The 20,692-nt window shown below is 35.5% G+C and overlaps 1 protein-coding gene across 5 annotated transcripts in view; it reads right to left on the reverse strand.

Moving 5' to 3' along the window:
* The window catches only part of Svil (Supervillin), a 133,623-nt gene that overhangs the window by 54,930 nt on the left and 58,001 nt on the right, over window positions 1-20,692 (reverse strand). For 3 of the 5 annotated variants that reach the window (XM_013316631.1, XM_013316632.1, XM_013316634.1), the window contains 8 exons: window positions 14,281-16,657; window positions 11,162-11,628; window positions 10,328-10,612; window positions 9,651-9,830; window positions 9,040-9,375; window positions 7,433-7,563; window positions 6,609-7,178; window positions 5,735-5,844 (listed from right to left, as the gene is read on the reverse strand). In XM_013316631.1, coding sequence (XP_013172085.1) covers window positions 5,735-5,844; window positions 6,609-7,178; window positions 7,433-7,563; window positions 9,040-9,375; window positions 9,651-9,830; window positions 10,328-10,612; window positions 11,162-11,628; window positions 14,281-16,657 — 4,456 coding nt within the window. Of the gene's footprint in view, window positions 1-5,734; window positions 5,845-6,608; window positions 7,179-7,432; window positions 7,564-9,039; window positions 9,376-9,650; window positions 9,831-10,327; window positions 10,613-11,161; window positions 11,629-12,948; window positions 13,251-14,280; window positions 16,658-20,692 lie in introns of those variants that run through there. The other 2 variants (XM_013316635.1, XM_013316633.1) reach the window with 2 other exon arrangements.

A 20,692-nucleotide genomic window follows, 5' to 3' on the forward strand; every position in this document is an offset into this window, starting at 1 on the left:
GACAGGGACCATTTGCAATTAGTTTTGGTCATTCTATTTACTTCGACATGTTTACTTAGAACGGATACGAATTTAGTTAGACAACGATCAATCTTGATGCAGTAATAATTCTTTGCACGCCTGTCTTCATATCCTGCTAACTTGTGCAGCTTTATTGCCTCAAGTGGATGTAATTGTCAGCCAGCTTATAGTATGAACTATTTTGTGCAATTTATAAACGTATCAAATTGCTTATTCTGTGTTATACAATTGTAGAAAGTGTTAAACTTTAAGATACGATATTTTAATGTGTATTTTGTAACAGAAAATAGTTTCTTTTATTAATAGTAAGTTAAAGGTGGGCATTGTGGCAATCGGGGAGGCCTACATTCAGCAGTGAACGAATTAGGACTGAATATGGTGAAGTTAAGGGTTGAACTAAGCTAAATTATCTGTCTGATATTAGCATAAGGCTATATTTATAAATGGGAAATAAATAAATTGTAGAAAAGTGGTCTTGTCCCGCGACGTAGAACATCCGGCTTTAACTGACCAATCTCCATACTTGAACAGATTATCGTTTCACTCTAGCAAGTTTGAGTTATTACGCCTAATCGAGCTTTTCTAAGAATTATGCCATGATTTTGTCCTTTTAATTTATTAGCTAGAGTATCAATACAGCAACAACAACATAACACATCCGTAACCTAGAGGGATAGGCAGAGACCAGGGACCTCCAATTGGCTCACCTCTTTTGCTTCCGAATTATTTTTTGTAAATAATGAAGCGTTAATTTCCTAACGGTTGGAATTCGCTATCCAATTATTGTCATCAACCATATCGTAGTAAAGGCTTTGAATTTTTATTACAATAGGACAAAAATATTAGTAAATATCTTCAATAATCAGCCAGTAATTAAAAATATATATATTTTACAAAAATTACAGTTAACACATATGGTCGATCACATATGGTCATATAAGGTAAAAAGGTTACATCTATAAATAGAACGTTGTTGAAGCATGGTAATGACCTTATGCCGGCGACATCTTAACTAAAGCATCCTAAACTGACCTCCAAAACCGTTTTATAGGTCAACGACCTACGTTATGTAAATATAAAATAGAAAAACCCACCGATAATCGTTAAATTTATGACGACAGTCAAATTAAAAGGCAAAATATTTAAGATAATCGATGTATCAAACTTGTTTTTTACGACATAATAACTGTTTAATCGATTTTAAATGAATATATTACTAAAAATCTTGAATGTTGAACATCAAAACATTTTTTTTATTTCATCGAATATTAACAAAAGAAAACCAAAACCAGTTGAATGAGTTTTTTTTTATAAATTTTCTACTGCCGAAGCAATGGTACAAAACATATTGTCAACTCTTTCATTAAAAAAAATAGCGATATGTTTCATCGCTGGAAACTCGTAACGTAGAGAAACATAAATAAGTAAGTCCATCTTGATACCTTCACGCGTTTTTGAGAAAAAAGGTCTTAACAGACAGACCAACGGATAACAAAGTGATCCTATAAGGGTTCCGTATTTTTCCTATGAGGTACGGAACCCTAAAAAGGACTAACCAGAAAGAACTATGTCTCTTGCCAGTAGAAATCATGTAAAGCTTGTCTCTCTGTGACTGCAAATCAAGCGTTTACCGATTAACAGAGGTCACAGTAATGCATATGTCACGGTTTTTTTGCGTTGCTATTTCTGGCAACATGACACATTTAAGGACGAAAAAACTTGTTCACGATAAAACCAGCCTGTTTTATAAAACAAAAATAGTTTTTTCTGCTTCAATAATTTTTTTTAGTAGCTTCAATAAATTTCTTTCAGGTCAATAATTTTATTTCCATACATAGCAGTTTTTCCGGACTTGAATGGGTTAAACCTATTCAAAGCCATGAAATCTGACTTACATAGTAATTTAAACTAAATTTTTAATTATATGTTAGGTACTAAATTAATTAATCCAATGATTCACTTTAAAAACCATACCAACCATAGACTAAATAACATTACGGTAGCCACACCTAAATGACGTACCGTGTTAATTGGCATAGAGCACAGAGCATAGAGCAAGCGAGAGTTGTGCGCACAATAGGTGGGTTTGTGTGCCGAGCGTGAGCCAGCCGCTTTGACCTACAATAGCAGCCAATGTTACGCAACATGCACCGCGGAAGAACCAATTGTCTATCTGTAGATAACGTACCAAATTAAGACCTACATTTTGTTAGCGAAAACTTAGTTCTTACTATAGATAGTAGGGACATACTCCTACTACTGTCGCCCGTGACTCCGTCCACGCGGAATTAAAAAAAAACCTTAATTAGTAGCCTATATGTACTACATCTATGCCAAATTTCAGTCAAATTCATGCAGCCGTTTTTGAGATACCTTCAAGCAAACAATCATCCATCCATCCATCAAATCACTCGCATTTATAATATTAGTAAGAAGAAAGATTTACATCGAGAAAATTATTAGATAAAGATAAATAAAATCAGACTATATTAACGTAAACTTTACTTTATTTACAAAGGTCTTTTATTAGAGACAGCGTAGACCGACAGAGGTATTGATAAACAAGGAGCGGTCTTTGTACTTCCCAGATATCTTCGAATGAGAATACATCTCGAAAAACAATAGCTAAACTGTCAAATCAGAAAGTTTATGATTAAAATTTTTTGATAGACGTTACAAAGTAGAGTTTAATCTCATTTTGAAGTCACGCACATGAGTCATCATAGCCGGTAAGAAGCATATAGATAAATAGACATATACATGGATATATACATAGAGATAGCATCGCCGGCGCACGTCGAGTGAAAGCTCGCGACTTTGTCGCCAACTATGAGCTTTTCATGTTTATAGACGTTGTCGCATATAACTTTACCTTAATCTAGACAAAATCTATATACTCAGATTCCGAAATAAAGTAATACAGTTAAAGTGTTAATAGCTTTATTCGCCCAGACTAAATAAAAAAAAATAAGTTTTTCATAAAACCTAAAAAAAGAAAATGTTTTGTAATTAAAAAATATATTGTTAGTTAAATAATTTGAGCAACTTATTAAATATAACTACGCAACATTTGAACCTTATGCAATAGACATCCAGTCAATCTAATTACGAATAAATATATCCTCTTTAATATTTTGGCGTTAATTTTGTTGCAATCAAAGCAGACGTTAATTGAACATTGTGCACATAGAGTACTTGACCTACATGACTTGCGCAAATATATAATTATTTTGGCACATTAATTAACAACGCGGATGTAACTGTTCGACTCCAATGAATTACTGTGCAGTATTAAAGCCCACGTTACATGATCCTATTTCATTGAAATAATACGAAAACATTTTCACACTGAATAATCTACAATTCTATGGATATATTCATATTACATATTTTTCAGACACATCGGAAAGATAGTAAGACCTGCTTGTTTAATTTAAAAAAAAAAACTATAAGTCAATAAAAAAGTAGTACATTCTCTAGAATTAAAAGTCGTCATCACTATACGTCATCACTGAGGGGCTCGGAGTCTACCCTAAGTTATGGGTGACTAGGCCATAGTCAACCACGTTGGCCCAGTGCGGGTTGGTTTCTTCACATATATCGTTGAATTTCTTCTTAGATATGTGCAGATTGCATCAAGATGTTTTTCTTCAACGTGAGAACTTCGGATAAATGTACATATGTAAATCGGAAATCGAAAACACATTGGTAAATGGCGGGATTCGAACCCAGGACCTGCAGATTGCAAGAGACCCCTGAGCCACCGATGCTCTAAATTAAAAGTAAAATAATAAAACTAAAAGACATTGATTCACAATAACTTTAGTAGAAAGATAGAGTTTTATCAAAATTCTCTAATACGTACTATTTAGAATCTTTTAGTTTGAATGCCACTAAGCTAAAAGAATAAGTTCCTTCCCTGTTGTCAATTGCACGGTACTTAACCATTGCATAACTATAGTTAGTAGAGAAAACGACCTGAGAGCTATCAAGCGTCACTTGTAAACAAACCACAAAGACAAATAGACGGCCATAGACCATTCTCACGAATCAGAGTGAACGCGTCGCTACACACGATTGCAACAAGTTTTGCGTGCAATTGTGACTTTCTTTACTCCCCGTCATTATAAGCAATAGATTATTTAAATTGTTATACTTCAGTAGATAACAATAATGAAATATAATTGCTAATTATAGAGTGCCAGTGACAATTTTTATAATAATGATTTTGTGCAAGAGTATAAAAAGCATTTTTTTATCATTGTTTTATTTCAAAGACTACTAGATAATAAAAGTCTGCTTTCTATGGCTATATAAACAGAAATATAATGTAACCGGCTGCCAACCAAGACTCCGTCGGCGAGGAATGAAAAAAATTAAATTAGTAGCCAATGTGCTCTACCAGACTATGTTTATCTATACTAAATTTCATCGAGATCCGTTCCGCCGTTTTGGAAATATCTATAAACATCCATTCATCCAAAGATTCGCATTTATAATAATAGTAAGATAAGATCTATACCGTTTGGCAAATTTCAGTAACTTATAGTTTTGTAGCGCAATATGATTCATAACGTTCTTTACTTTTCTTGAAACAATGAAACATAAATCATGTTTATTTTATACTAGCTGTCGCCCGCGACTCCGCACGCGCTGAATTAAAATAAAAACAATGAATAGCTTATGTATTCTTCCAGACTATTTACAACATCTGTGCCAAATTTCAGCGAGACCCTTGTAGCCGTTCTTGTGCTACATTCAAACCAACATCCATCCATCTAAACATTCGCATTTATAATATTTATAATATAAAGAGAGAACAAAGCCTATGTATTGTGTAAGCAATCCGAGTATAATTTCCTCAGCAATATAACTTGCGAGTAATTATACAATGTAATGGGTATCTATCGCAATAATTCAAGATGCGATGCGATTACCATGCGAAACGAAACGGAGCGCTCCAACAAATACTGTAATTGCATTTCACAATCAACTCAGCGAAAGGTACCTAATACAAATGCACTATGGTGCAATTCCTATATACTTTTATTACTTAATATTTTCTTAATTCATAAAGAAATTGTTTAAAAAGTAACAAGTTATCTTAAAAATGTATTTAGAGTTAGATAAATTTAATTTAAATGTCAACTATTTGACACTACTGTAACTGAAAACGTAAGCACGTTTCGAGCTCCACAGATAAGTATCCCAAGTTCAACGTAACTTAAGTCATAGACAGATTCTATCTAAGCGAATGATGTCTAAGTATACTTTCCAGGAGACAACTTATTTAAAAACTGTCTAAATTTCCATACAACAATGTTTTGCACATTATAAATCGTCACACATTTAAAACATCATTATCAGCTCACTATACGTCCCCACCGAGGGGCTCGGAGCCTACCCTAAGTTAAGGGTGATTAGGCCATAGTCAACCACGCTGGCCCAGTGCAGGTTGGTTTCTTCACATATATCTTTGAATTTCTTCTCAGCTATGTGCAGGTTGCATCACGATGTTTTCCTTCACCGTAAGAACGTCGGATAAATGTACATATGTAAATCGAAAATCACATTGGTACATGGCGGAATTCGAACCCAGGACCTGCAGATTGCAATTCAAGTGCTCAAACCCCTGAGCCACCGACGCACATACATTACATACACTTAAATACAAGACAATAATCTAGAAAAAAGTAGTTAGGTATAGACTGACCTGTGTCGCCCCCTGGTGTTGATGTGGCGCACCTCGCGGCCGCCGCTGCTCTCACCGTCGCTGCCTGACCCGCCCATCTCCATTGTGTGTGTCGACATCGACTTGTTCACCTACAACAAACATACAAACATACATTCTACTCGGCCTTTACATGGAGATTCGTCGTGCGTACAAATAAGTGGGTGCTCAAGTTTTTTTTTTAATAACAATAGGTGGCAAACGAGCGAGCGGCTACCTGAAATCGCTGAAATAGCGAAGTGACCGTTGTCCATAGACATATACAATTACATATGCGTTGCCTACCTTTAATCGACGGAGGAGAGGATGCCCAGAAATAAAATATTTTTCCTTTCCTTGCAACCTCTCATCCGGAAAGTCCACTTCCACTTCGCATCCTTTCCTTATAAGAAAAAGGGAGGGAAAGGAAAGAGGACTAAATTAGGCCTCCGGGACGCACACTCATCAGACTTGCTTCCACTTGAGGCCTGTCTTCTGTGTGGTCGTGGTATTTCACCGGGCGAGCCGGGCCAATTCGTGCGAAGATGTTAAAGCGGGCTCTACCACTGTTAAAGTTAGTGCCTTTAGGATCTACGTCCACAATGTATTCTAAATGTTGGAAACCTGATGATTTATTTCGCTAAGCGATATATAAACGCAAATGTTATATCATAGAGATTCGCACAGAAAGCGCATCACCGATATTTTGCTGATTTTGCTTGTTAAGAACTATCTTAGGTGAGAGAAGTCGCTGCGATTTTCGTAGTCGCAATTCCTTTACTGTTGTATACGGAGTGAATTTTTTAAACTACTTAGTGTAAATTTCGAATCTTTCGAAAAAAGATACAAAAAAGTACTTAAAAGGTGCAACACTCACCGGTGGAATGTACTTTCGTACAGCTGCAGTCAATTCCTCTATACTCTTCTCTTTCTTCTCAGGAACTCCAAAGAATTTATTCTTCGCAGCTTGATTCAATGCTGTTATTTTAAGTACCGGTGGCTTTTCATCGACCACTTGATTCAAAGTTTTCTCCACGGGCCGACGTAATTTGCCCAATTGTATTGGCTCGTCGATTTTTTTCACGAAGCGTCTGTACCTTCCATTCTTATCATCGTCTTCATTAGTTTCTTCAGTAGGTCGTCTACCTAACTTTCCTAACAAAGGTATTCCATCTACATTTTTCACTTGATTCAATCTCTCTTTCAATTCATTAGCTCCTGGTAATTGTATTTTGCGAGGAAAAGGTTCTTGTAATGTTCTGGCGAGATCAGAATCGGTTCTTGATGATTTCAGTTTGTTGTTCTTACGTTGGAACCTGGGTCGCGGTTTTGGATCGGGAGCGTCTTCGGAACTATCTGATGAGGAGCAACTCTTCTCTGATGAAGAGACACTCGACGCTGATGATTCATCGTCCGATGAACTGTCGATACCTTCGTCTTTTAAACCCTGCAAAATAAAGTATAGTCAAAGCCAAAAACACAAAGACAAAATCGAAATTAAGCATTACATAATAGACGATCTACTAAAACCATTATGCTAACTTTAGTACTTATAATAAAAAAGCTATAGTGCTGCGTACTTTATTCGCGTATAAAATTGACTCTCGCAAAGAAATCACACAAATTTTGTTTATGCTGCTGTTACTACATGGAACGGAACAAAGAAAATAAGTTAAATGTTACACAATTGGAATAATTTACCTCAGAGCTCTCCCCCTTGGCCAAGGTTTTGGGTCTTGCGGGCACAACTGTGGAGCCTGACTTCAAGATACCTCGGACTTCGGGCGTTATCATTCTCTGTGCGCGTTCCGATGGCGGACTGTCGTCCAGGTCTGTAAACAAGCAATAACGAATCAAAAAATTTATAACACTATGATACTAAAGAGTTATTAAAACTCGAAAATGGTTTACAACCCCTGCCTAGTTATTCATAAGTTGTATGATATAATGCGACGTATTGCCGAATGTTAAACAGAGCAATTGACATAATAACGTAGTAAGTGTTCGAGAACAATCGATATATATTTGAACAGGTGCGATGAATGACTTTTGAACAGTTCATTAGTCAGTTTGCCAAACTTATTGACTTCGCCAAATGTGATAGTGATTAGAATAAAATGCTTCTTTGAGAGATAATAATGTTTCAGGCTAGATTAAAAATTAAAAAATCACGATACAAATTCATACTTCTTATTATCAACGAAAATGTATGTTTTAATTTATAAATTCGATATTAAATGTTGAGATTGGCGATAGTAAAAAAAACACGTGTTAAAATCAAAATAAAACCACAACAGAATCAAATCTTTACAATGTATTACAAAACCTACACATGCTCGCAGCTTAGAACATGCAGAGTGGGCGATGCTATTTATAATTCTTTTGAAGTGTTGGCACTCATAAAGTGGTATTAAAAACAACTCTACTTTAAAATTAAAGTCAATTTCAAATACTTATTTCGACAAAAGTCGGTATAAAGTAATTGTTATTATTAAATTTTGTAAACAATTACCTAAAGTGATTGCCCTATCATCCTACATTTGTTCCCAATTTGGTTTCCAGATATGAAGACGAACCAACCATTCAGAGCTATGGTGTTTCATGATATTAATAAAAATATTTTTATTATGATTCGATATATAAGAGTACGTCTATTAAATTTTAAAACACTTCGTAGAAAATAGATCCATTACCAATTGATTGAATAAGCGAGAGCTGAAAATAGATATTAGTCAAGTAATGAAGCATTCATTGTCAGTTTTTTGATGTTGATTTATAATGGTGCTTTTTACAATGGAATAAGGTTGAAATTACTTGCAATGTTTTCCTTGATTCATACTGCAATAGTTTTATAGACAAAATGGCGGTTTAAACCGGACATTGCTTTAAAAACTTCCTTTACGACTTTTTAAACAAAAATGATCCTTCGAGTCGGATTTCTGATATAAAGATAGTAAATTCTATACATGATATCAGCGACAATAATAATATTGTAAAGAATTACAATATATTATAAACCAAAATACACATTATTAGTAGAAATTCAAATGTAAATCAAACATGTCACCAGAAAAAAAAAACTTGTACCCAAACTTTGTTAATTCAAACCTCACACTTATGTTCACTCAAAAAGCCTGTAGTGCATTAACATGCAGTGCAGCGTAAAACATTCCGCATGCATAGCCAAAAACTGACACTTACCTTCGCAACTAATTAACTAATCGCTACGCAATTAGTGCAAAACCCAAAAAAAAAGCCCAACTGGCTCAAGCGCAAAACGGCAAAACGAAAAATGAACAAAATCAGACCTAAGCTTCTAAACTTTGAGTTCTGGCGCATGAGAAATTCTAACGACGTGTTGCGCGCGCTCGCCGAACGGAACAGTTCCATTTTGAGTTGAAAGTCATTGCTACGCGGCATGTCCTCGTGAGTCAGAGACTTGCTGAGTCGCTCGTTCTGCTCCATGGCTTCTTGAACTTGGCTGGCTAACACCGGCATGGTGCGGAGGCGGGAGGCCCTCGGCACTCTCTCCTCCCTGGGGCGAGGCATTCCTGCCACGGGCGGCTTGTGTGTTAGCTTCGCGTTGAACATCCTCATCTTCTCTGCCAGTGACATCTTCGCCGGATCGTCTTCATCTAATTTAGCTGCCACCGGTGAGTGCGTGCGTATTTACATAACATTGTGCAGTGTTTAGAGCCCGGGACATACACATAGTAGTCGACATGCAAAAAAAAGAAACAAAAGCGGACGATCAAATGGAAAGCCTTTACTCGATCACGTTTTCGATAAAATGCATTTCGCATGCATCTTTCAAATCTGTAATAAAATGATGTAGACTAAACGAAATTAGCTATAAAAATAAATTTCTAATAAAATTAAAAATTAAATACTACAATGAATGCCATTAATGTGGTCTTACCGTCTTCATCTCTGTCTAGCACGTTGGCGGTGCTCTTTGACTGGACGAGGGGCAGTCCCTCGGTGGGAGGCTCGCTGTCGTTCTCCGAGGGCAGGATTGGCTGAGTCTTGAACCTGTCCACTATCGAAGGACTATCCTTCAACTTCGAGCGGCTGTGGCGAAGGAGAGGTTTTGGAGTGCCTGGAAAATAATAAAGGGGACCTAATAAAGCATTATCTTTTGTAATTTTGTTCAATAACATTGAAGTGACAACATCGATAGTAATCATGTTAAACTAGTCAATCTCAATAATAACGTCATTAAATAGAAATCGCAATCGAAAAACCCAAAGTTCTTAAAGGGAAAAGTGCCTACAAGATGTAAGCTGACACAAACATAAGATTGTTTATTTTATCATGGTGTACTAGACGCATTTATTTTGGGGCAGACATTGTGTGCATATCGGAGTGGCTATCTATCATAAATTAATGTCACGCGCGCATCAACACTCACAGAAAGCAATTTATTCTCGACACTCGTCAGATGTCACTTTAGGATATTTATAAGGCACCATGCAAACTTAGCACAAGAATTGGACTAAACATTTTTTACTATAAAATTTTAGGTAATAAAAAACGAAACTGCTTTTTAGTAACATTCCAAAGAGCTCTACAGTGTTAATAATATTACTATTTTACCTTTAGCTTGTTGTTGCAACTGTTGCCACATGCTGGCGCGAGCGACCACACTGTTGCTCTTGACTAAGCCGAGCGCAAACCCGCTGTGGTCGTCATTGTCTGCGTTGTCTTCGTCACTTCCTCTGCTCTCGGGACTTCTTAGGGCTTCGGTCTCAGTAGACTTTCTCTCCCTATCCATTGTGATAAGTTCCCGCTCGATGGACGCCGAAGACCAATCGTTACTGCTACTGTTCGTCGTATGATTTTCTCTTATTTCTTGACTTTCGATCAAACCCAGTTCCTCTCCTGGAATTCGATATATACATTAGTCATTACAATGTATCGACCAAAAATATACGACCTAAAACACTTAGCAAGAATATTGTTTTCACACCGCCCACAACAATCAACGGCGTTAAAATTCGACGCATGTGTAATTCGTACAATATGATAGATAACAAAAAAAAACACCATTTGCAATCAACAGCTGACAATGAATACGTTACATTGACCCAAATTAAAACGACAGAGACATCGGCAAGGTTGAACGTGGTTTATTTTCAAAACCGTCCTAATATGATCGTAGCAGCGTTCACAAATTCTAATTTTAACAAACGCAACATAAACAAACGGCAAGCGAATGCACGCCGGTCCGCCCCGATTCCTTACACATGTTTACCTCATGACGTCGCAACTGTTAGCTTGAACCTCGCTAAATAAGTCAAAAGTTGTTTGCGCAGCACAAAGCCATTCGCCGCACACCCGACTCGATAAAAATAAATTTAATATAGCATTCGGAACGAGCAAATAACATTAGTGCCGGCATGATGAGCAACATTTATTATAAACACTAACCAGAGTGCGGGCCGGAGTCCCTGGACGAAGCTCGGTTGTACACGCCGCTGTCACAGGACACATTTAGGCTCCAGTTGTCAGCCTCCTGCTGTCGCTCGTCTTCTTCTAAGGCGCGGCTGTCCTCGTCCAGCGCCACGCGTACCTTGTTCACTTCCTGCTCTATCTCCTCAAGTGATTGATGATGCGCTTCACGATCTTCAATTATGTTTTCTTGATCGAGGAACGTGGCTTCGCCGTAACGTTCTTCCTCGCTCACGCCAACCGGCGACTCGATATCTGACGGTATTTTGATTTTAAAGGATGTCGCACCGAATGGGGGTGAATCTAAGTCCGCGAAGGGATCTCTTTCGGGTTCTTCCGCACAGAGGCCCTCGGGCGAGAAAGCAGCACCGGACTCGACGGGTCGACTCGGAAAACTACAGGCCGCTGGGCCGTACGCTTGGAAACTCGCTTGGCTCGGCTCCAAGCTGCGAAATGAGAAAAGAAACGCGTTAATGTGGAACACAGCCGTTCGCAAGAAAGAGACGGCCGCAGTTTCAGATCACCTTCATATATTGCAATGAATTATGGCACAAGTGATCTGCTCCAGCGTAACCGATTTATCGATTTAGGAAAGATTGACATGATGAGGGAAATCATCTAAATATAAATGTCTACAACTAATTTTTGTACTTTAATCAGCTTTGAAAGAATTATCTGTCACTTTTATCAGCATTGGTGATCTATGATATAATTTTGTTCGTGATTATCAAAGATTGATATCAAAATAATATCTATTGAACTAAAAATAATAATATATATGAAATACATATAATCTTAAACAAGAACATATTTTTAGATTTCTCTTGTATGTACATTTGGCAAGCGCTGATGTCTCAGTGGATAAACATCCGACTTACAATTTTGACGGTCACGTGTTCGATTCCCAGTGCGTGTAAATATACGTTTTATGATTCTCCTACAAAAAAACAAGTTTAATAGCAGATACTCCAACACCAGATACTGTCAGTTTATTTGAGCAATCCGAAAATCGTAAATAGATTATTTTCTCTATCCAACATAACTAACTTACAAGGTACAAATTCGAACAATCAAACGTCAAAATTAACCAAATTAAAACTAGCAAATATTGACACATGCAAGGATTTTTGGTTGAAATAATTTATGTTGAGAATATAGAGTTTGATATAAAAGATAATCATGGAATAAGATATAATGCAACCCGTTCTGATGCCATTTTAAATGATATAGGAGCAATAGTTGTACGTGTAAAGTACAAGAGATCCAGAAATAGTGGTTGACCCAGTAACTGGAGCGCTTATTTCCGTCATCAAGATACCGAGCAGACAACAAGTGGCCGCAACTCGGATTGATGTTAACATGCCACCACTACACTGATTTGGTACAACCATGCGTAATGATTGAAAGTGAAACAAAATTGTGGCAATGTCTAGTAAAAATAATATTGCGTCCAAGTATAACAATTTTTGCAAGTAAATCTTGAAAAGCATGTAAAATAACATGAAAATGAATAGCAAAAACTAAAGAACCACAAAATATTCGGATCAAAAATATTATAATATAATAGAAAGAAGGAATTTTGTTGTTAAACCACTTTCGGGGTTAAGCATTTTAGCATCTCTAATTATTTGCAACAATACAATCAATAAAATTCAAAAACTAGAATAATAATTTCAACAAAACAATGAAAAGTACAGGATAATCCAATCGAAACCATTCACAATTTTTCGGTATAAAAAAATCTTAATGACAAAAGTGTTACTCACAATTCAGTAAAAGGAAACTTCAAATCGAAATTATCCATGTCGATTTTTTCTTGTTTATTTTTTATCACTGCACAAAACAAGCTGCCACAGAGTGCACACGATTACAACACCGCAACCCAAATTAATTTCTTACGCTATCAGTGAAGTAAATGATTCAAAAAGCAAACTGAACCAGAGAAGATGATGTCAGACACGAAAACACAAAATTAGCGCGAACCGTACACTGATTTTATGATACGATAATTAAAAACAACTGCACATCGCTCTATATTGTAACCAGATTAAAACACGTTGAAAATGTTCCTTTTAAAACATAATTCAATATCGTAGTAAAATAATTAATTACTTGCAAAAATATTTAATTAATACGAGAGCATGCCTTTAGTAAAATATTTATGGAGTTGCACAAAGAAATACAACATGGAACACGTCTTATCTTGTCTAGTCCATGGCTTGGCACTAAAAATGAACACATATTATTCTTTTCTTAGCATCACTGACTAATAGTACAGTGACATTTTAAGGTGGAAGAAAACAGTCAAACGTGCGAGAACTATTTAGTGTTATTAATATTAAGTTCGGAGCAATTTAGAAGACACAAGAATTTATGATTGATGATATACACATAGGGTAAACAAATACACGGTTTGAGAAATATAGAGCAATGCGAGTATTTGATATCGGCACAATACGGTTTGGGCCATCAAAATAGTGGCGAGCTGCCAAGACACAAACAGCGGTCTCTTGCTGCACGCAGTATAAAACATAATCAGTTGTACGTGAGAAAATCCATAACATTGAACATTATCACAACACGACTTAATGACGAATCGCTGTAATTGCAAAGAGGAAGATATAAATCCAAAACACATTCAGATAAACTCCGAGAAATACTCTAATCATAACATTTTTTAATAACATGTTTGATATAAAGAAAAAGTGGGCAATTTAAAACTATCTATCTCACATATTGTGAAGGTCTCTAGAAATTATACTTTGACGTAAGGTCTTGCAATTCAGAACTGTAAAGGGTCCTGCTGTATGTGATTCCTGATATACACAATGTAAATGTCAAATCAAAATATTAACCAATAACAGCGCAAAACTGAGTAATGTTTATAAAGAGATAATCATCCATTCCAAAGAAACTTTTAAAATCTTATTTAATTTTAAATTTAAATAGTTTTGTCATGTTTGGGAATCGAGCTTGTCACCCGGAATGCAACTTCTACTGGCTATTACACTCCGCTGCTAACATTATAAAGTACACAGTAGAAGTTAATTATTCTAAACTTATTATTATTACCGTGAAAAGAAAACCTCGTCTCTTACCTTGAAGTGATAGACCTCATTTCATCAATAGTGACGGGCTGAGTTTTAAACCGCTCCTTGTCGCGTGGTTTCTGTTTCGATGTCGATGGTTGATCCCGCATAAACATTTCCTTAGTTAAAGCTTGCTCCATTGTCTTTATTCTAGATGCGATGGATGGGAAGTTCTTATTCGATGTATTATCATTTAAATTGTTATCATTCCAAATTTTATTTTGATTTTGTTGACAATTTTCGTCCACTTTTAGTCTTCGATCATTTAGAATGGATAGTAGTTCATCATTGACATCGCATAATAAACTCATAGAGCGGGGGTTTACTTTAGGCCTTAAATTCCTTCGGCGAATGACAGCACTAGGATAATTTTCCTCTTGATCAGGCGTAATATTCAAAATTCGTCGCGGTCCCGCCGTCGACAAATCAGTTGCATTGGCAGAACAATTTATTTCGCAAATATTACTATCGTTTTCAGCACAAAACGATAGTCTCGGCCGCGGAGATTGACTGCGATCCCTCGTGAGACTGGAACCTCTCTGCTTTAAAATCGGTTTAACGGTCGTTTCGCATTCTGAGCCGGAATGATCCGATGTCTTAGATCTAAGGAGAGAAGATCTCCGAGAGCTTCTGTCGTCTTCGCTCAAATCGAAACTAGAAGCATGGCCTTCGTCGCCTGATATTTTTTTGGAAATTTTAAGTATCGGTTTTTTCGGCATGTCGAAATCGTAATCTTCGTGCTCTGTTGACTTTTTCTTTAAAATCGGTTTAGGCGTTTCTGAAGGTAAAATGTCTGGGCACGGTCGTTCTTCAGAAAAACTTTTTTTCTTTAAAATAGGTCTAACTATTTCCTTTTCTTCTTCAACAATCTCTGCACCACCTGCGGCGGCTAAAAGTACAGCTTGAGCAATAGATACATGAGACGAAGTGGTACTGCTACTTGAGCTTGAATTAGATTTTCGTTTCAGAATACTATGGGGCTCAGGGGAACTATGTGATAATTCATCATTAGTTAGTTCCTCTTCACGACTTAGTTTTCGTTTAAGAATTCCTTGAATTTGACCATCTGGTGATCTATTTCTTACAACGTCCTCCAAGGACGACCTCCTGTTCTTTAAGATTGGTTTGTTAATATCCGAGGTACCGTCATCTGCAAAGGAAACTTCTGGACTACAGGAACGCCTTCTTGCAACTTGGGATTCGTCTAAGCTTCGCCGTTTTTTTAGTATACCCTGTCTTTGACGATTTTCTGAACGACAATTACGTGGTTCAACTACATTAGGCGAAAATGTAACAGGTGGCGAAGCAATGGCATTACTCGGAGTATTTACAATAGTGCTATCCTCGTGTATAGATTTCCTCTTTAAAATTGATACTGGCGTATGATAAGATAACGTTGAATTATCAACACGGCGATTTTGACTAGATATGTCATTATCGAGATCAGAAAACATTGCATTTTGCTTTTCAAAGTCTATTAACCGTTGAGCAGCTGTGTCGATATCTTTCAATCTTTCAGTAACACCTCGATTGTGTATTGGCCTGTCATTAACAAGACCATAGTTATATGTGTGATTATTATTTTGTTGTTCAGTTCCAAACAAGGTGTCGCAACTAGGTTCAGGAATTTTTAAATTTATCTTATTACTAGTTAAGTTATTTGACAATTTGTTAACCCTATCTAACGTTTGTTTCGTTAATGCAGTTAGGCTATCCATTTCTTGAGAAAGTCTGGAATTGCTCGAGTGCGGCCTAACTGATTCATGCAGTGTAAACATTGTAGTAACGTTATCTTTATTTTTTTCAGTGCCACCAGTAAAATTAGCTTTAGATTGTAGAGACGAGTTACCACTCAGTGCAACTTTAGAAGATTCGTTTTTAGCATCATTCGTTTGTTTCGATGAAGTATCTAAACTAGTCAGTCTTTTCTTTGAATTGTGATATTTTTCGCTAAGATTTTCACTTTCTTTTTGAGCTCGCTGTCTTCTTGCATTGCGACTATTATCACTATCACATTTGACTTTTTCTGGACTTTTAAAAGAGGCCTTAATTCTGGATGAATCCAGTCTAGATCTGTTATCTGATTTCAACGTAATATCTTTACTCGATTCTTGTTTTATAGGTGACTTTGAAGGATGTCTTATTTTTTCAGGGGATTTTTTAGACAAGGGGATACAACTAGGTTTTGTGCCGTTTTCAATCGATTGGCGTTTTTCGTTGGTTTTATTTTCGGTTAAGTTAGTCGAGGGAGATTTGTTTGTAGCGTATTTTGGATATGATATATTGCTAGTATGTTTAGGAGATACTTTGGAAGACGGTAATGAGTTTTCAGACTTGGTATGTAGTATTTCAATGGATCTTCGGTTCTTGGTTTTAACCCCTGTTCCTGAAACAAAGAAATAGCAATTAGAAATGATATTTTTGAAAATTTTCGACTATTTCATAGTCATGTCGGATTTTGTCTGTAAAAGCACATTCGAAAAATCCTTAAGACCCATTGTAACATGCATATCAATAACAAAAATCAACGCTTGCTTTCAGTCGTGTCGATCTAAAATCATGTCGTCACATGGAAGGTTGCGGTCTGGTTGATATTGACCGCAACATGGATAGAACAAAGAAAAAACAAAACAATGACCATATAACAATCAATACTAAATTATTTTCGCTAAAACTAATGTAAGACATTATAATTTTTAAACAGGCGTTGCAGTTGATGAGTCTCGTCTCATTCAGAGACTTATACCTACGTTTTCATTAAGAGATAGTTTCATTTTTATATACAAATTACTTCAGAATCCATTTTTTCTTAGGTAACATGTAATACTGGCATATTAAAAAAATAATTTTAAAAAGTACGGACAAATTCGTACAAACATTTGAATTAGCAGAGTTGAACGAACCTAATTCGCAGTCACCAGCTGCGATAGTAATACGTTTTTATTTCCTGCCACCCAAGCGTGATACCGTCCCAAATAGCGAGCTATTTCATAGTCATTTGTGTAGTCACGATGCGGCACTTTATTTACTAAAAGTCATTAGCTCTTGTATTTAACTGGTGCAAGAGCTATTACATTTTTGTTACATTTCACGAAGGTACATGTAATTACAAAATAAAAAATGGACTAGTTTCATCACTATGACACATTCCAAAGAATATTAAAGTATTTAATACATTAAAATCTGTCAAAATGTTAACGGTTATTGCGAGTTGGAGAAACAAACATCAAACTCCTATTTATTCAAAAAATTTAAACATGACCCAGACACATGGTCATATTCATGCTTTCGTCATTTACCTATAATCATGCACAATTAGGAACACAGTATTTTTAAAAGCACTGTATTGATATTACTGGGGATTGCACTAAACTTTTAACGTATTTTCGTTTCCGATAAGTATGACCATGGAATTACAATAACCGCATAATAGATTCATATTCAAATGCAAATCGCTGACAGCATTTCTAACTCGTACAAAGACTTTAAATGAATAACTGAAATTCAAGGAACAATGTTTTACATTTTTAAAATAAAAAAAAAAATTAGTAATTTATTGGCATGATTAAATAATAATAACTTACGTAACTGACAATTTAAATGTATATTAAACTGTACCAAAGAAAAACGGATATTTGACAAAACAAAGCAAACGATGATTAATTACCTAATTTTTGTTTCCAATATTGCCATGCACTGGTAACTTTATTACCTGGTTATTTCTTCGTCTTAATTTAAACATGTTTCTGGGTATATCTTTTTTTTAAATACTTAATATTTATAATTTATAATATTTGTGTTCTATTTGTTCGTCGAAGATGACGATGTTTCGCAAGTTTGTAATATCGCTTCTGACACAGTTTCGCCTTCGAAACAAAACATATTAGTTTAAGCTCTGAGAGATCGCGTTAGTTCTGTTCCTATTTTAAGATCCCGAGGGAGCAATAAATTGAAGTTGAGATTAGAGTTTGGAGTTTTTAAACAAAGGAATTATACAACGTAACTTCGCCGTTTCCTCAATGTCATAAGCAACTAAATTTTTCTATCATCTTTCATATCGAGTTAAGAGTTCCATATTCTCATAAACATTTGAAAAATAAAAAAAATAAAAGTTGACAGAAATTTAATGAGTAGAAAAATCGAGAATTAGAAAAAAGTCAGACAATAAACGACCTCTACATGTAGTACGTATAGACAACGCTTAGAAAATAAATGTTTTCTTATAAATTGATTTTTTATCAAAGGCATTAAAAGTATATAAGACAGAATCATTTCGTCTCAAGGACGATAAACAAAAAACGTACAAGAAGACCCAATATTTTACGAGAATTTCTTAGAAAAATACAATGAACCAGTAGGTAAATGAAAGCGACAACGCCCACATCTAGGTTTCCTCGCCCTAGTAATTATATTTACGATCCAATCTATTAAATTACGACTACAAACCTAGACAAGTAATTATCTTTACAACCCAATTTACTAAACTATAATTTAAAAAGAAATCAACTTTAAATTTTAGAAGTATTTTATAAATTGAGACCTACTACTCAGAAATATTTATAAGCAAAATAAGCAAAACTGATAAAATAGTAAAACAAATGTTATCTTGAATTATTTGAATAAACCATATTTGATTACTTTCCAGAGCCCCTTCCATTTTATTTTACTAGATAAAAAACACTAACTTCGAATCTATTTGTCACTATATTCTAGTGCAAAGTGCCTAAGCTTAGTGTTTTTATAATTTTACCTACTGAAACCTATACGGGCTACAATCACCATAGTCTAAATATTCAAAAACTTTTATATAATATAGATACTCGTGTTCCGTTAAAATATTACAATACATCCATCTCTCAATGACGTAACGAGATGGGGAAAATACATAACAGCTGTTACGCGACAATACAAAGTATTGTCTGCCGCCGCATTGTGTTCCTACGAAATAACTTTAACAGATAACCTCTCGTTTATTTGCAAATAAAAAGAAAGAGACAATACTTATAAGGTGACCAAACAGCTGCCTTTTAGCAGACTGTCCACAAGTTATATTCGAAAACAGTATGTTGGGTATGAAGCGAATATAACAAAAGATTTGATAATAATAATCAAGTCTAGAGCATCTTTAACTAGCGAGATAGAAGAAAGATTTTCCTGATATTCTACTTATTATGGTAAACGTACATACCGCATTGATTTACGCAAGAAAAGTTCCAAATTGCAGTTGGTTCAGGGGCGACGCTGGAACGTCCAAATTATAGAAGCCGAACATAAAAACTGACGCCTGTCGAAATATTTTATTGTGCAAATATTTTTTGCTGACATTCGTCGCCGGACTGAATTATTTTGCACTATCCAGTAATTGGTATCGCCAGGGCAATTGGTGAGCGTGAGGTCACAAACCCAATGATTACCCACAACGCCAATACGTCAACAATTTATTGCCCGATCACACCCTTGACACGGAGTGCCAAGACAATACTTATCGGTCTATCGTAAGCTATTGAACAATTTAATTCCTTATTGTCACTTTCTATTGTTTTATATTGCTTCATTTACCTAAACAACGCCAATACGTGATTGTTGAAAAAAAAAGAAACACAATAAAAACACAAGCTTTGTTGGTTGTCGTCCATGACACTGGTGCATGATGATTTGCAAAAATATTATTACAAATATACCGCAATGCCACAAATGTGATAGCATTTTCGGCAAACATTATTTGCAATTTTAAAACAAAATATTTATTTTATTCACGGTTACAAGCGGCAGTATATATGATTTTTAGGGTTCCGTACCTCGAAATGAAAATAAAACCCATATAGGATCACTTTATGTCCGTCCGTCTGTCTGTCAAGACTCTTTTTAAGTCGAAAATGGTTTGTAAAAGTAACTTACAGTTGCTAACATTTGAAGGTTACAAGTAAGGGTATAGCATAAAAAAATAATAAAATTTAACACTAGGTTTACGGGCGTTTCTTATATACCTATCTCTACGAGCATCCGTCAAATTGACGGGTGGATGAAAATACGTATTTATTTTTAAAAAATCAATTTATTCAAACTAAATCTGAGTTTAACAATATAAGGCTTCACGTAAAAATAAAATACTAATAAGTCAAATTTTTTGTTAAGTTATTATGAAAATGATAACAATAATATAAAGGCTACATAATCATATTTATCGAGGACATTTTTTACATACGTATTGAATTTCTTTTGTGCATTTCCCGCATACGAAATTTTTACAATACATACAACAATTACTGCTTCTATTTTTATTACAGTAGCCTACTTGGCAACTTTTTCGCACTCCCGATGTTGAAGGTGGCCGATCTGAAACGTCTGAACTGTGACGAACGTTCTCCTTGTTTTTTCCAGCTAATTCATCGGCTAAAGAAAATATAAACTCCTTTCTGGA

Source organism: Papilio xuthus, unplaced genomic scaffold (genome assembly GCF_000836235.2).
Source record: "Papilio xuthus unplaced genomic scaffold, Pxut_1.1 DF826945.1, whole genome shotgun sequence".
Classification (NCBI taxonomy): Eukaryota; Metazoa; Arthropoda; class Insecta; order Lepidoptera; family Papilionidae; genus Papilio; species Papilio xuthus.